Source organism: Zootoca vivipara, chromosome Z1, assembly GCF_965207765.1.
Source record: "Zootoca vivipara chromosome Z1, rZooViv2.hap1.1, whole genome shotgun sequence".
Taxonomy (NCBI): domain Eukaryota; kingdom Metazoa; phylum Chordata; class Lepidosauria; order Squamata; family Lacertidae; genus Zootoca; species Zootoca vivipara.
The window spans coordinates 68,406,906-68,424,842 of NC_142583.1; the positions used below are offsets into that span (position 1 = coordinate 68,406,906).

The 17,937-nt window shown below is 41.7% G+C and overlaps 1 protein-coding gene across 3 annotated transcripts in view; it reads right to left on the bottom strand.

The window, feature by feature from the left end:
- Nucleotides 1-17,937, bottom strand: part of CTNNA2 (catenin alpha 2) — a 512,597-nt gene that overhangs the window by 380,238 nt on the left and 114,422 nt on the right. For all 3 annotated transcript variants that reach the window (XM_035103046.3, XM_088660663.1, XM_035103044.3), the window contains exon 4: nt 10,975-11,141. In XM_035103046.3, coding sequence (XP_034958937.1) covers nt 10,975-11,141 — 167 coding nt within the window. The remainder of the gene's footprint in view (nt 1-10,974; nt 11,142-17,937) is intronic.

Sequence of the window (17,937 nt, forward strand, 5' to 3'; positions counted from 1 at the left end):
TTGCAGTGGTTCCGGTCCTATTTGGTTGTTTCCAGAGAGTGATGCTTAGGGAGTATTCTTCGGCCCCATGGAGCCTTTAGTGTGGGGTACCTCAGGGCTCAATTTACTCTCCTATGCTATTTAATAACTACATGGAACTGCTGAGTAGGGTTATCCAGAGTTTTGAAGTGCATTGTCAGCAATATGCTGGTGACACACAGCTCTATTTCTCCTTTACATATGCAGGTATGGCAGGGGATATGGTGGACCAGTGTCTTGCCTTGGTGATGGACTGGATGAGAGCCAACAAACTGAAACTAATTCCAGATAAGACTAAAACACTGTTAGTGGTTCCCTAGACCAGATGGATGGGAGACTGCCTGCTCTTGAAGAAGTGGGTACATAGCTTGAGGGTACTTCTGTATCCTTTGCTGTCACTTGAGGCTCAGGTAGGCTCAGTGGCACAGACTGCCTTCCATCACCTTTGGCTGGTGACCCAGCTATGCCCCTATCTGGACAGGGATAGCCTAACCTCTGTTGTTTATGCTCTGGCAACCTCTAGATTAGATTACTGCATCGCCCTGAGATCTTCGGATGAAGGGTGGTCTAGAAATTTAATAAATAAAATGAAATTAATATTTGTATGTTGCCTTTCCATAGTTCAAACCATGATCAAGGCAGCTTACAACATGAAAATATACATACTTACAACATAACAAAAGTAGTCATAAACAATAAATAAAACATCAAAAAATACGCAACCAAACTGAACAATTTCCACATGAATCATAATAAAATTGCATATGCAACAACCCACAACAAAAAACCAAACAATACCCTAGCCCAGTTTCTATAGAATTATGAAAATATTTATTTATAAAATTATGAAATCTTAAAAGCACGCCAAAAGTGCAAGTAGATAAATAGGTACTGCTCAGGCAGGAAGGTAAACAGTGTTTCCGTGCACTGCTCTGGTTTCGGCAGAAGCGGCTTAGTCAAGCTGGTCACATGACCCGGAAAAACTGTCTGTGGACAAATGCCGGCTCTCTTGGCCAGTAAAGTGAGATGAGTGCCGCAACCCCACAGTCATCTGTGACTGGACTTAATGGTCAGGGGTCCTTTACCTTTACCTTTTACATTAGAAAGAAACTGAGCAAAATTTTGGGTTTAGTATGATATGGGTTACATGAAGCTAAACCCTCTATAACAGGGGTTGGACCTGTTGCCCTGTTTATATTTTTTTGCACCACAACTGCCATAATTTCTGACCATTGGCCCTGTTGGGTATGTTATGGAAATTACATACCCACATCCTTAAAGTTGTTAAATGTTACAAATATTATGCCTGAATGTATCCTTTCGACTTGACAGCTCAGGAAAGATACCTGGCTTTTTGAATCATATAAAATCAACCCCTTTGCCAAGTTCTTCCATTCCAACACCATTTTGCCCTTGGAAAAGGGACTCTTTCCCCTGCCACCTCCCCAAGCTTGAATACATGTATACACACCTCCTACCCCAGGAAATGCCCAGAGATGACAATTGCTGGGCTCATTGTTCTCCAAGGGAAGCCAAATCTCATCACCAGACTTGCCTCAGGCTCCAGAGACGCAAAGGAAGTTCTATTGTACTTTTGGGCGGTGTGTACTTAAGACATGTTTGCCTATGCTAATCTTATACTGTACTTGGTGTTGCCCTGACATATCTGTCTATTGTAATCTTGTGTAACCCTCCCCTTTTGTGACATGTTAATGATGTCAAAATGATGTATTGATGATGCTGTGTGAACTGTATTCTGGATGTGGTGGGGAAGTTTTAAAAGTCAATGTCGCCCCGCCCATTCTCTGGGTTCTCTCGCTGCTGTTGAACCTGTTGCTCAACAATAAATAAGTCTACTGACTGCTATTTTGCTCCAAATTGCTTGGCTGGAATTTCCTTCTTTTACTGACTGCATGGACCCGTGGGGGACTTGTACCCCGACAAGCTGAGCTGTTGAGCAGTCTCTCAACACAGATTTTTTTTAAACAGGTGGCACTGATGACAGCCTGAGACTAACAGGAAGTCTGCAGCTTCCTCTATACAAAAGGCAGTGCCAGAGGTATAATAACTGGAAAATTTCACTATATTTCAGTTATATTTATTAACAACACAAGTACAGCCTTCAAAGGGATGGGAATCTAGCATTGCTATGTCAATCCTTTAAAAAGGAAGTTAAAACTATTTCAAAATCTGCACGCTTATTTTTTTAACTGGGATTGCTCCTAAAATTGGTCAAGGTAAATCATAGTCTGGCTTACCATGCCATGTGAACATAATCATTGGCAATCAACTACCTCATTCTGAAAATTGGACAAATTATAGCAGAAGGCAAGAAGGATTCTGTACATGGAAAAGTACGATCAATCAATGCTTTGTTTTAGATCATTTGATTTAAGAATATGTCAAAAGAACAAGACAAGAGCTATATGTAGCTTTTATTAATTCAGCGTTGGCCTTTGACCAGGTCAATAAAGAACAACTCTAGTTTAAACTTTTAAATACCAATATAGATAAGCATCAGTCCTGAAGAAAACTCTATATAGGAACAGAACAGACATTTAGAGTGAGTTTCTCAGAGTATATTTCCCACAGGGATGCCTTTCGGCCTTCTCTCAATTTTGTATGTCAATAATATAGAAGATTGCAAAGGCCATCAATATTTCCCAGCTAGCAGAGATGATTCTAAGCTTTCGGACTTATTGTACATCAGTAGCCCTCATTTATATAATACAAATAAGGAAGTGACTACTTGGATATTTGTGAGAGTTTTGTTAAAGAGAAAAAATGTTAAATTACAGTAAAATGAAAACATAGAATTAATTCAAGCGGCTCCAAATTTTGTACAGGGTAAAGTAGAAGGGGGCGTGTGATCTAGTAATTCCAGCATCAAACAGCTTTGCTAGGAAATTCTGAGTACATTATCTAATCAGCAGAACTATGGGCATGACTGATTTAACAATGATAGAAAAAAAGCAACATTCTTTTCTGAGACATCCTAATAGCAAAGTTGAAAACCAAGACTGGATAGTGTGCCTGGTCATTAGTCCTGTAGCATTACTCCTGTGGTAGTAGCTGAAAGATGCAAAAAGTGGTGTTCTTTGGAACAGGGAGCAAATATCAAAGAATTGTGAAGTGTTTGGGGGGGGGGATTTGCTGTTACAAAACAAAACATTTACCGTAAATAGCTACCTTTCTACCTGTAGGACAGGAGGGGGGCACAGGAAGGAAACAAGGTCAGAAGGGGGCCATGGTTGGAAAAGGGTTGAGAATGTATACCACCAGATTGGTTAACAAGCCAATTAAAAGAAGCTGCTACAGGCAAGAAGGCTTCCTTCAAATAAGAGAAACGAAAAGGAACCCAAACTTTGACCAAACAAATATGATCTGACAGTGAGAGATGCAGGGAGGGAGGGAGGGAGGGAGGGAGGGAATGTGAGGAGCACATGGCAAACAAAACAAACAAAAACATAACGACCAGCAACAGCAAAATACGTTCATAGCAGAAGTCTGGTTAGGGAGACTGTTGGACCTTTGGATTACAAGGGAGTTGAAGTGTGCTGAATGAGTGTGAGGAGACTGCAAAGATGTTGAATGAATACTTGGTATCTGTCTCCACAGCAGAAGGTATATGACAGATCCCAGTGGCTGAACTACGGTAACTTTTGTTGAAAGGAGTCTAACGAGATGAGGCAGATAGTGGTGATGAGAGATTAAGTTTGAGGCCTCCTGGACAAAAGAAAAACTGGCAAATCACCAGGTCCAGATGGCACCCACCCAAGAGCTCTCAGATAACTCAAATGTGAAATTGTTGACCTCCTAACAAAAATATGCAACTTGTCCCTCAGATTCCTGACAGTGGGAAAATAGCCATTGTAATGAGAGAGAGAGAGACCCTTCATGGATCAATGCCTTGTCATGGCGAAGGGGCTTGAATAACTCAGAGAAGCTATAAGCTATGCCATGCAGGGCCACCCAAGATGGACAGGTCATAGTGGAGAGTTTTGACTAAATGTGATCCACCTGGAGAAGGAACTGGCAAGCCACTCCAGTATCCCTGCCAAGAAAACTCCATGGACAAAGACAACAGGCAAATAAAAGTTATGACGCTGGAAGATGAGCCCCTCAGGTCGGAAGGCGTCCAACATGCTACTGAGGAAGAGCGGAGGACAAGTACAAGTAGATTCAGAGCTGATGAAGCGGCTGGGCCAAAGCCGAAAGGTCGCTCAGTTGCGGATATGCCTGGAAACGAAAGGAAAGTCTGATGCTGTAAAGAAAAATATTGCATAGGAACCTGGAATGTAAGAACCATAGATAATGGTAGGCTGGATGTGGTCAAAAATGAGATGGCAAGAATAAATATTGACATCCTGGGCATCAGTGAACTAAAATGGAAGGGAATGGGCGAATTCTGTTCGGATGACTATCATATCTACTACTGTGGGCAAGAATCCCATAGAAGAAATGGAGTGGCCCTCATAGTCAACAAAAGAGTGGCAAAAGCTGTAATGGGATGTGTCAGAGGTGCTGATGTGGCTACTCTAGAGTAACGACTCCTCGCAGCATAGTCCTTTTAGACTTTTATTAACTGCTGATTATTTACAGTGCTCAGAGCGATCTATATACATGCTTACGGTGAGGTGTCAGTACCTCCAAATGGAGATTGGCGCGTTTTCTTCCAGCAAAGAAGCCTTGGGAGACCCAGCCTCTTCCCCCTACGTTTTCGGCGCAATTCCGGAGTTGGGGGAATTGGCCTTCCCCCCGGGCTCCCCCCTTCCTGTCCCACCTGAGTCATGGGCTCCGCAACCTTGCCTGAGCCTCGGACACCACTTCCTGATTCTCCGCTGGAGGCAGAGCTCTCCCTGCTCTCCCCAGCGCTTGGGGATGGGCTGGAACTTAAGATGGGAGGGACTTCCCTGTATCCCTTGTCCCTCACAGGATGCAATCTCAAAAATGACAGAATGATCTCAATACGAATCCAAGGCAGACCTTTTAACATCACAGTAATCCAAATTTATGCACCAACTACCAGTGCTGAAGAAACTGAAATTGACCAATTCTATGAAGACTTACAACACCTACTATAAATGACACCAAAGAAGGATGTTGGGTCAAACTGTTTTAGAGGATGGTTACAGGTAGGTAGCCATGTTGGTCTGGGTCGAAGTAAAATAAAAAAATTCCTTCAGTAGCACCTTAAAGACCAACTAAGTTTTTATTTTGGTATGAGCTTTCGTGTGCATGCACACTTCTTCAGATACACTGAATAGGGACTCCTATTTCAGTGTATCTGAAGAAGTGTACATGCACATGAAAGCTCATACCAAAATAAAAACTTAGTTGGTCTTTAAGGTGCTACTGAAGGTTTTTTTTTGTTTTAGAGGATGTTACACTCCTGCTCTAAATGGGGATCAGGATTACAGTCTGGGGAAGTTTATTCAACCAGCACTCTCAGTAGAGGCCAGGTAGCTTCTGCACCTCAAAGTGCCATTTATCAGCTTCACCACTTGAGACTTTACCTGGATAGAGACAGGAAACCCACTACTATTGCAAGCTCTACAGTAAAACATGCATAACTGAATCGGTGCCTGTAGATAATATTCAGTATTTGGGTAAACAGTATTCAGCTTATAACTGAGCAATCATAGCATCAACTCATTCCATTCCTGTTGAAAGAAGTGCAGGTACAAAAACCTTCCTGATTGCCATGACAGTTAAGAAAATTACTATGAAAACCAGAATCTCATCATCATGCAATTTGTTCCAGTTGCTTTTTCACCACCACTAAAAATACTGATTTTGTGACGTGGAAAATTGCTACAATCCTAGGATAAAGAGGACCACTATCACTTCCATTCTTATGCAAATGAAGTTGCTGACATTCTATTACAGACCAGCTTCCCTCCTTTTTCAATTAATGTCAATGTCTTCAGTCCAGGGGTGGGTGGGTTGGTGTAAGAGAAAAAGAGAGGTTAGAACAACAGGTTGTGAGGCTATTAGATGTTTCTACTGCATATTTGTGCGTATTTGTGCAATATGCAATTAGGCAATTGTCTTAGAATAACTGCCTCAAATCATGACTTCTGAAACTTTTCAGGGAAATATATGTAGAGGTACAAATAGAAAGTATGCTTGCAGCAAAACACTGCAAAGTTACGTTCATGTCAGCAAACTATATTTAGGGGACAAAGTGTCATTTCTGTAACACTGCTTGACTTGTGTAGGTGTAAATATTTCATCAGAATGTCTAAAACAGTGGTTTGCTCCAGACATCAGTGCCAGGGAAAAAAGTGACTTATTTTTAGGGTCAAAGTCTTTGTTAGCTCAGCCAGCTTGCTACCAAGTGACACTTCTACATAATTAATTAGAATTTCTCTGGAGCAGCTTGATTTTCAAAGGTGAACAGAATTACCTAGGTCCCATCTGCTCCGGTGGGAGCTGTCACTGCATGGAACACCTGCAGGGGAATGCATCACAAGCTTTTTAAAGCTGCTTCTCCTCAAACTGGGCCACCTCTTTCCTAAGGGTTTTGCAGGAAACCAGGAGGAGACATGATTGATAGGAACCAGAACAGGAGCTAAGTGGCCTTGCTTCAGCACCAAAACTTGGATATTAGCACAAGAGTGAGATGAGATGGAGAGTGGGTCAGAATAGAGATTGTGGAATGGGTGGCAATATGATTCTGGCTCTTTTGGAAGGACAAATTATTCAGGCTGCATTGACGGAAAGGGAGGCTTATTCTGAAACTGAACAAGAGAAAAGAAGCCTGCCCAGAAAAGTGTGGAATATGTTTTAACCCTTCGTATACTTTTTAATATTTTTGCATGTAATATTCTTTTAAAGCTGGCGATGACTATCCCATGCTATCCCCTTTTTATGTATAATAGTTTATGAACATCTCCTTTGCCACAATGAATAGTGTTACTGTACTCCACTATCTGGCTGTCATATTGATGCAGAAAGTTCTTGAAGTGCACCAGCCAATTTTATCCATCCCAAGTTTCACTCAAAGAATTTGATTATTATTACTATATTATGTGATGTGGGATTAGCAGAGCTGAAGAGAACTCTTAAAGTAGCTTAGAACTACATTGGTACCTCGGCTTTCGAACGTTTCCATTTTGGTTTGTGAACGTCTTAAACCCAGAAGTATATGCTTCGGTTTTCGAACATGCCTCGGAAGTTGAACATGCCACGCAGCTTCCACTGAGTGCAAAATCCGGAGGCCTAGCTGTCGGCTATTGAGTTTTCGGTTTTCAAATGTTTCAGAACTCGACCAGTCTTCCGGAACGGAATGCCGAGGTACCACTGTAATATACACACATTGGTAGAAGGCTTCTAGTGGGGTCAGGAGACTAAAGGTTCTCAGCACACCTAATATCTAGAAGCCACAGCACACTGAACTTAACTCTCACATCTTTCTCTCTCATATACAGATGCATTCACTTATTTTAATTGTATAATGGGATCTCCCCATGGTCAGTGGGGGCAATACACAATCCAAATGCATCTGTATAATATAATACTTTATATTATAAATAACTTTAGAGTGTTTCTCACAATCTTGCTGCTTTTCACTAAGTATGGAACCTCTAGTTACAGGTAGGTAGCTGTGTTGGTCTGAGTCGAAGCAAAATAAAAAAAATTCCTTCAGTAGCACCTTAAAGACCAACTAAGTTTTTATTTTGGTATGAGCTTTCGTGTGCATGCACACTTCGTCAGATACCACGAAAGCTCATACCAAAATAAAAACTTAGTTTGGTCTTTAAGGTGCTACTGAAGGAATTTTATGGAACCTCTAGAGGTTGTAGTAGTGCTCCTATATTAGTTTAAATTTATATCCCTCTCTTCCTTCCAAAGGAGCCTAGGGTGTAAACAAAAGAGATAGAACAATAAAAAAATAGTCACTTAAAAATAATTCCATTGTAGATGCAGACTGGAAAAGATCTCAGCTTAAAAGGCTTTCTTTGAAGGAAGGTCTTCAGTAGAAAAGAGAATCGAAGCAGTGCCTGTCTGATATTTTACTGGGGGGAATTCCAAACTGGAGTCCAATTCCTGTATTCTGCAGAAGGAACCACCTGATTAAGATGATCTCTGCTTGAGGCCCTCGCCTGCAGAGTGTAGTGATCTACCAGGTAAGGGATGAGGTGAACTTCCAGGTAATAACATAGCAAAATGGTTCTTCCAACTCTGTCTATATTAGAAGATATGAATAAATATTGTGAAGTAATGAAAGTAGCTATTTGTTGTTGAAGCAGATTGTACTTGCTTGAGGATCTTGAGATGTGAAGTCTAAACCTGGTCTACTTTACAGTAGTTCACATCTCCTGACAGTTCCCACTCCAGCAAGGCACAGGCCTGTGGCACAAGAGATGTGGAAGGAATCTAGTCAAGGTAGGATCCAAAATTATGTTAGTGTCTCAGCTGGGGAGTCTGTGTAGAAAGTTGTATCTTAATACTGGGCTGTCTTCAATGTTCCATAAGCTTACTTCTACAACTGCAGTGAAACTTGTTTCCTCTCTTAGCCCTGCATACCAACCAAATCTAATGTAGAAGGTCCCCCAATTCTAGGTGGTGGGAGCTGGAGGGGACAGGAGTGAGAATGGAAGCTCCGTTGTACATATACAACATATATGAGGGTGTAAAGGTTGGTATTATAAATGTATTAAATAAATGACTATGGCTGAAATATCCAAAACTAATTAATAACAAATTAATGTTTAAAAGTTAAAGTAATCCAAATTTTAAATAGTGTAAACAAAATATATTTAAGTGGATGATGATGATGATGATGATTTACAGAAGTTCTTGAAAGGGGGGGGGAGTGGTTACATATGTTCCTTTCCCACCCTCCCACTAAGTGTTCCCAAATATTAATGTGTCATGATGCCCACAAATTAATCAATCAAGTCTATAAATATGATGGCTGTAGTTAAACTATAAAAACTGAGTTTTTATCCTTCAAGTATTTGTATGAAGGGGAATTGAGGCCAAACGACTTTGAAAGTTTGCAGTGTCAAGAGATTGTGTGAGTTGGACCAGTCTTCATTAGGAAATGAAAAATATGGTCACACACGCATTGCTAGCTGTGCAAATATTTATAGGGTAATGTGGTTGATTTTTTGAGTAGAAAAGCACTGTATTCATTAAAGCATGGACTGTCACCTTCCTGCAAGAGAGGATCTGGCATTTTTCCATTGCAAACCTTAATTCTGGGGAATTCAAGAAGAGTCTGCCTAGATCTCATTCCAAGCTAAAGGTTGCAATGCACCATTGCCTCGGAAACAACATTCTACTGCCATTTGAAGGGGAAAAGGAAGGGGGCAGAGAAGGGGGGGATCTGATCAAGAAAATAAAAGATTATAAACATTCTGTTCAGTCCAGTTTACACAACAGATCTTCCACCAGCAGCATAATTAGCAATGCTAAATTATGAAGAGAGGAATGGGGAAATCAATCATTACACTGGTTAGCTCCAATTACAAAGCATTTTGTTACATGCCTCTGTAGGCAGGAAGGCAGACAGTGGCAAACCAAATACAAACCCACAGTAAATCATTTGCCGCTCTGCGATTCCTCTGTGGTTTTCTTATATATTTTTTTCATCTTTGATGATTCATTAAGCACTCACTGTTTCCATCTCCAATCAAAAGTGTTCTGACATTTGGATGTAATTAATTTCATACTGTGGCTCACAGACAAAAGCACACTGCTGTGCTTTAATTTTACCACAAGAGGGTGGTAAGTCTACAGCTTCCTTACGCTACAGGACAGTCTGAAAAGCAGCTCTCATAGAAGCACAGACACAGTGTGCACCTGTTACGGCTAAACCACTTTCCCCACGCCCCAATAAGAAAATAAAGATGAGCCCTGTTGGATCAGAGCAAAGTCATGTCTAGCCTGGCATCTTGTTTTTCCACAGGGCTAACAACGTGCCTCTGAATAGCCCAGAAAGCAGGAAGCGAGGACGGTCCTCTCTCCTGTTCATGGTCCTCAGCAACTGGTATTCAAGGATGCTGCCTTCAATCCTGGGGGTAGCATAAAGCTATTGTGACCCTACATTAATTTGTCTGTGGTTTATTGTGCATGTGAGGCCAACTATGGCCATTCAATTTTTTTAAAAAAATGTGATAATGTCCACAAGGCAATGACAACACACTACTGGAAAGGCATCTGCATAGCCCAGTGATGCATTACACATAGTATGCATGGATTAGTCAACAGCATGTAATAATATGTGTGGATGTCTGTATGATATGTAACAAAGCAAAAAAATAGATTTCATTATTATTTTATGCAGACATGAAATTTGCATAACAAAATCCATTCTCAGTTTCAAACTTTAACCAAGCATGGTGAAGAGAAGCAACAGTAGCTTTTTACAGAACACATAGCAATGTTGAATAGGTGTGTCTGATGGAGCGTCTGAATACATCCCAATGGGCTCACACTTTAATCCCCCACCCCCCAGAACCCTTACTACCAATTCTTATTTGTGATGTACTTCTGCATTCAAATAAGCAAATGCAGTACTCAGCTGGCAAGCCGAACCCCAAGGAATAGACCCAGCTGTGGCCATCCAGAATTCCACCCACTACCAAACAGAAGTAAGCCATAGTTATGCCTAGGAAGTAATACTGGTGGGGTATTTGGTTTTGATGATGATACTTCCCCAAAATATTTGCAACTACAGTGGTACCTCGACAACCGAATGACTCGACTTCCGAAGCGGCACGCGGGGTCGGCGCATGCACAGAACGGGCACTTTGAGAACCAAAGACTTTGACTTACGAAGACGGCTGTGGAACGGATCGTCTTTGTAAGTCAAGGTACCACTGTACAAAATACGAGCCCCATATAAACCTGGTTGCCCTTCCTTTGTATGTAGCATACCATATCCCTTCCACCACTTGCTCACCACAGCGCATACAAGAGCATAACGTATTGAAGAAGTCTTACGATTTTCAAATGGGACAAAAGCCTCATGACATCTGCCATGTCAGCCAGGATGAGCAGGCGAGTGACAGCTGAGAGCAGAGCCCGTGCTGCTCGGACCATGGTGCCTCGCTTGACAGAGGAACAGGGATCATCGGCAAACTCAGACGAAGCAATTCTCATCGTTTCACCTGGAGGACAATTAGAAACAAGCATGTTTTAAAAGCTGATTACAAAAGCCACTTCTTACTCCCTGCTTCTTGAAAAAATGTACAAGTCAATAACGAAAAATGAAATTATTCCAGAAGAACTATAGTATCTAATACTAAAGAATCAATCATAATTTCAAGTTATTTCATTTTATTTATTTATTTTCTATACCGCCCTATACCCGAAGGTCTCAGGGCAGTTCACATAAAATATCAGATACATAAAATAAAAATAAAAACAGCAACCCAATTTAAAAAACAACAACCCAAAAGAGACAGCATTTTAAAAAGAGTGTAAGATGTAGATCAGGTCAGGCAAAGGCCTGGTTAAAAAGGAACATTTTTGCCTGGTGCCTAAAGGTGTATAGGGAAGGCGCTATTATTATTATTATTATTATTATTATATTAATTAATTTATTATTTATACCCCACCCACTCTGGGCGGCTTCCAACAAATATCAAAATACAGTACATTAAAATATCACAGATTAAAAACTTCCCTAAACAGGGCTGCCTTTAGGTGTTTTCTAAATGTTAGGTAGTTGTTTATCTCCTTGACCTCCAATGGGAGGGCGTTCCACAGGGCGGGTGCCACTACCGAGAAGGCCCTCTGCCTGGTTCCCTGTAGCTTTGCTTCTCGCAGTGAGGGAATCACCAGAAGGCCCTCGGCACTGGATCTCAGTGTCCGGGCTGAACAATGGGGGTGGAGACGCTCCTTCAGGTATATACGGTAGGACCAAGGCTGTTTAGGGCTTTAAAGGTCAGCACCAACACTTTGAATTGTGCTCGGAAATGTACTAGGAGCCAATGTAGGTCTCTTAGGACCGGTGTTATGTGGTCTCGGCGGCCGCTCCCAGTCACCAGTCTAGCTGCCACATTTTGGATTAATTCAAAGGTAGCCCCACGTAGAGCGCATTGCAGTAGTCCAAGCGGGAGATAACCAGAGCATGCACCACTCTGGTGAGACAGTCTGTGGGCAGGTTGGGTCTCAGCCTGCATACCATATGGGAGTTGGTAGACAGCCACCCTGGACACAGAATTAACCTGTGCCTTCATGGACAGCTGTGAGTCCAAAATGACTCCCAGGCTGCGCACCAGGTCCTTCACGGGCACAGTTATCCCATTTAGGACCAGGGAGTCCCCCACACCCATCCGCCCCCTGTCCCCCCAAAACAGTACTTCTGTCTTGTCAGGATTCAACCTCAATCTGTTAGCCGCCATCCAACCTCCAACCGCCTCCAGGCACTCACACAGGACATTCACTGCCTTCACTGGTTCTGATTTAAAAGAGAGAAAGAGTTGGGTGTCATCCGCATACTGATGAACACCCAGCCCAAACCCCCTGATGATCTCTCCCAGCAGCTTCATATAGATGTTAAAAAGCATGGAGGAGAGGACGGAACCCTGAGGCACCCCACAAGTAGGAGCCCAGGGGTCTGAACACTCATCCCCCACCCCCACTTTCTGAACACGGCCCAGGAGGAAGGAGCAGAACCACTGTATGACAGTGCCCCCAGTTCCCAACCCCTCTAGACAGTCCAGAAGGATGTTATGGTCGATTGTATCAAAGGCCGCTGAGAGATCCAGCAGATCTAAGAAACAGCTCTCACCTTTGTCCCTAGCCCGCCGGAGATCATCAACCACCCCGACCAAAGCAGTTTCAGTCCCATGATGAGGTCTGAATCCCGATTGGAAGAGATCCAAATGGTCCGCATCCTCCAGGCGTGCTTGGAGTTGTTCAGCAACCACTCGCTCAATCACCTTGCCCAAGAATGGTAGATTTGAGACTAGTATAACAATAGCATCCTGCTCTCAAGAACTAGCCACAGCGGTGGCACTCTTAATTATTTGCGAGGCAGTTCAAACAAAATCCTGTATTTTGCTGATGCTAATGGTTTGTTCTGCTGTGCCACTCTGTCATAAAAACCGCTTAATCTTTGCAAACAAAGACAGACAGGATTGGGTTGCTGTTATTTGCTCTTGGACAGCTAAACATCTATGAGATGCCACAAGGACAGCAAAAAGTATGGCAGCACTTGCCAGACTTTGGAATACACTTATCCTAGTATCAGTTTGAAGGCCGGTTCCTTTGCTGCCTCTGGGAGCCATGCAACCAGTTTTATCAGTTCCACCCCAGAATTAATGCATGTGCAATTATTAAATCACAGGGACCCAGGTGGTGCTGTGGTTTAAACCTTTAATGATTAAATCACAACCTTAAAACATTTACACACCACTCTAAAGCCTTCCCAACAGCCTGGTTTCAGATGCTGCACTAGAAAAGTAGGTGACACATCCTATCCAAAGCATCTGGGGGTGGGGGTGGGGGCAGGGAGTCTTAAGACTGAACAGGAGAAGAGCTTTTCTTCAGAAGACAAACAAAGTTCCTTCTTCTTCGCATGATGTTAGTCTGACTCTAACGACACAGAAACTTTCAACTGTTTTCTTTCCTTACAAAGTAAGAAAAGGGCCCAAACAGTGGGTTAAGATCAGTTTCTCAATGACTAAAAAAATAAATAAAAATCAGCCACAGGGGATGGTGAATCTAATCAGAGCAGTGAAGAGGGACTGATTTTATTTCTCCTCAATTCGTTTCTCTAGTCAAAATTGTGTGTCCCCCCAAGCTGTTTTGTAAAGCATGCCTCTTCTCTGACAGAGTTTTTAATGAGTGACTGAAGTTCATCTTTTGAGCTGAGCTCAGGAGAACTCTTGCCAAAATCTTGAATTACTATCTGGTAGATACCGTGTTACATTTCACTCTGTTATTACATAAACTGCGAACCAAAGGTGTTGATCCAATGAGAAGATTATTTGTATACTGTAAGTTTGCAAATTAGTACCAAATACCACAAATCCCAGGAAAACCAACATTTCCCTATGTACCCCTTAATTAGTAGAATCTAATAGCAGAAATTATTATTACGACTACTACTTCAATTTCGTACCCACACTTCACCACAAGGTCTCAGGGTGGGTTACAGAAATTTTAAAAAATACAGTATGTAATAGAGTTTAAAACAAATTACAGCCACAAGAATAGTCTGAGTCCTTAAAAATAAATAAATCTCAAGTGTCAAAACCCAGAGTATAGGACAAAAATGATATAATGAAGGTGCCAGGCAAACCTCTTTGGCAAGGGAATTCTACATCTACTTAGGGGCTATCACAGGTAATGTCCTCTCCTGGTCTCTACCCTGAACTTCTACCAAGAAAGTCCTCTCTGCTCATCATCAAGAGTGTCATTAGGGAAGGAAGTGGTCTTTCGTAAAATTGTAAATTTCTCTGCATCACACAGAGGTTTAGTAGAACAGCATTCTTTTCTCTACAATCCAATTTTATCTTGGTAGTTTATACAGGCATTAAAAGTGCATTTAAATAAAATATTACACAGAAAGCAGTACAAATAGCCCTTAGGACAGACACAGGCATTTGAAACTGAGAACTACATCCAATAAATGCTTCTTTCCCTTGGTACTCAATTTTAAGCTTAATTATTGCTACATTTTGTGTAGCCCAGAGTATAATTTGAATCAATACATCAGGGTACCAAGATGTTACTTTTCTCACTCTTCATTCTTGAAACTGCGCTTCAAAAGAAATAAACTGAATCCATTATATTTTCAGCACCCATATATACAAATCAGCTTGATAAAAATGTGTGTTGTCTTGACATATCTTTCAGGGTAGGAGGGAATAAAATTCTTGATTAAATATTAAACATTATAAAATATTAATAAAAATTAATTTGCAGTTAAGCAGTGGGGAAATATTCTGAATAAAGAAAATTACTGTCATTGTCGAAGTACACACACATTCTGTCCTTGTCTCTAAAGAAAAGCTGATAGAACTCTAGAAACAAGAGCAAATGGACCAGCCTAGGTCTGTCCTAAAAATAAATAAATCATTTTTCTTTTGTGTAAAAACTAGGGAGATTTAAAGAATTTTCTCACAGAACTGCAGAGTTCCCCAGGCTTTTGACACCTTTCTTGAAACAGACATACTGACATTTCCCTCAGAGCCTTTTTTTAAAAAAGAACCTACAATTCCCCTGGTACTTTTGTCACTATCCCATGCCAATTAATTTGTGCTGCCCAGTCCATGGTTGCTATAGCTGTCATCACCATTATTGTCACCTCCCATATACAGTGGTACCTCGACTTCCAAATGCCTTGACTTTTGGAGGTTTCGACTTCCGAAGTCGGCAAACCCAGAAGTATTTTCGCCGTGCGTGGTCTGCACATGCGCAAAGCGCAAAATCGCACTTCGTGTATGCACAAAATGGACACTTCAACATCCAAAGGTTTTGACTTATGAAGAGCGCCGCGGAACAGATCGCCTTCATAAGTCGAGGTACCACTGTACCAAGAATTACCCACTCCGATCCACATGGTCTCACATTCAGTGGCACAATACTAGACAACATTGTGACACACAGTATGTGGCACTGTCATGGCCACACTGACAATGAACACTGCATCTGGAGAGGAACAAATGAAACAAACACAAATAATAATATAAAAAAGACTGCTGCCTTTGATGTCCAACTTGTGTCTTAATTTCAGTGCTCATTTTCCAAACAGGATGTGGATCACAGTGTCCATCCCCTACCAATTCAGGAAATCCACTATGATAGCATCCCTGATATGTGGCCAGCTATTCTCTAACAAAGAAGAGGCTTTCACCTTCCTCAACATCAGAATTATATCTATCAAACTTCATATTTTGTTCCCCCAGCCAGCCAAAAGAGTTTTGAAGAGGAAGAGGGTTGAAATATTATTGTGAATACAATAAGGAGTCAGGGATGAAACAATATAATACAGTCATTTCTCTGACAAAAGGTGAGAAAAGGTGAGAAAAATATAGACAGGTAGGGCCTGTAACAAAATGAGGAAGTGTTTAGTGTTGCAGCCAGCCATGCTCTCCTCCAGAATACTGCATTCTGATCCATGCAATCCCCCACCCAATTTTCTGTCCCACCCATTCATTCATTAATCAATCAGTCAGCATTTCTTTGCCACTGTGTATTCACAGTCCTTTTTTTCGGGAGGGTGTCCCTCCTTTGATCCCCTCGCATTTTGGGGGGTACTTCTACAAAACATGCCCGGGGCAGCTGATAACTCATCTCTTGTGAACTGATGGTGATGTTTTGGTTACATCAGCACCCACACTTGAAAATACAGGTAAAAGGAATCATATCTAGAAGGCGAGGTGATCATAGGGTTTCCATTATGGGGTTTTTTGGTTTTGGTTTTTGGAGTGCTTGGCTGCCACAAACACAAATTCCTTTTTTGTGAACTAAAAGTCTATAATCATTGGAGTGAATGGACAATGATTATTGCTCCTGTCTTCCACTGCCTCCCGCAGTTTGGTCAAACTCATGTTCGTAGCTTCGATAACACTGTCCAACCATCTCGTCCTGTCGTCCCCTTCTCCTAGTGCCCTCAATCTTTCCCAACATGCACTTTCCTGAACTGCACTTGCTAATACATTCTTTGAAGCTGTAAAGATTTAAAGCAAATTATGAACTGCAGTTTATTCTTGTTGAAGAGCTGATATCATAATTTAAATATGTGCGAGTGATTTTATACTTTTGGAAGCTGTCAAATTGGTGCAGATCTCTACCGACTGAAACAACTTAAGTTTACGTAAAATAATGAGCACCAAAATTGAATTATACAACCACGAGTTGCAGAGAATACTTAATCAAATGCAATCAAGATCTTCTACATTCTTGGAACCAGGGCTGTACTGTGTGGGATTGCATGGTACATTTGTGAGACTACACCAGCACCCATGCTGGCTAGGGCTATTGGGGGTTGTAGCGCAAAACCTCTAGAGGGCACCTGGATTGCAAAGGTTGGGCTATACTCTTTCAAGCCTATTTCAAGAAACATATTGCTTGGATATGTTTCACCTTCACCACCTTCTCCCCTAACAAACATATATATTAGAAATTATATAAGGTCACTTGTCAAAATCCTGGGGAGATTTAATATAGTTTCAATACAGCTGTACAGAAAATGAAAATAAACATGACACTAACTTGCTCTACACAGAATTGTCTGATAACTTAATCAGAAGTTTGGGCATAATGAATGCCAGCAGTAGAGGAAAGCTACTGTCATTTTAAGAATGAGGTAAATTAGGACCACCCACTCCATTAATAATATTAAAACAAATTGTATGATGCATACTGGAATTGAAATGCAGCCATGAAGAACAGGCGATGTGACCTTGGGCCGGCAATTGCCAGCCCAAGCTCATTATAGGAAGGCTGAGATACAAATGTGAAGCTAACTCAAAATAATAGAAGCAAGAGGCCAGAGTCTCTGCCCTGGATTGGCCTTGCTTTGATCCAATGATAATGCCTCTGTCTTTGCCTCAACTAGATCTAAGCAGGCCTGCAAAATTATCTTGCCTGCAGTTAGAGCAGAATGTTGCAGCAAGACTGCTTGCAGGGGCAGCTTACCACCAACATATAACACTGGTGCAGAAAGCGCAGCACTGACTGCTGCCAGGCTTACCAAGCTGGATTTACAGTGCTTGCTTTGACATATAAAGCCCTTGATCACCTGATCCCTTTTACAGCTGCCTGGATTTTGAGGTCCTAGTGGGGTGAGCTTCTCATGATGCCACAGGTCTCTGAGATACAGTACGTGGCCCCACAACTCTGGAATGCCTTCCCTTCTCAGCTGCGACTCTAATGAAGTTTTGATGCCAGGTAAAAATGTGGCTATTTACCCAAGCATCTTACTAAAGTGGCTGGTGTACTTCAGCT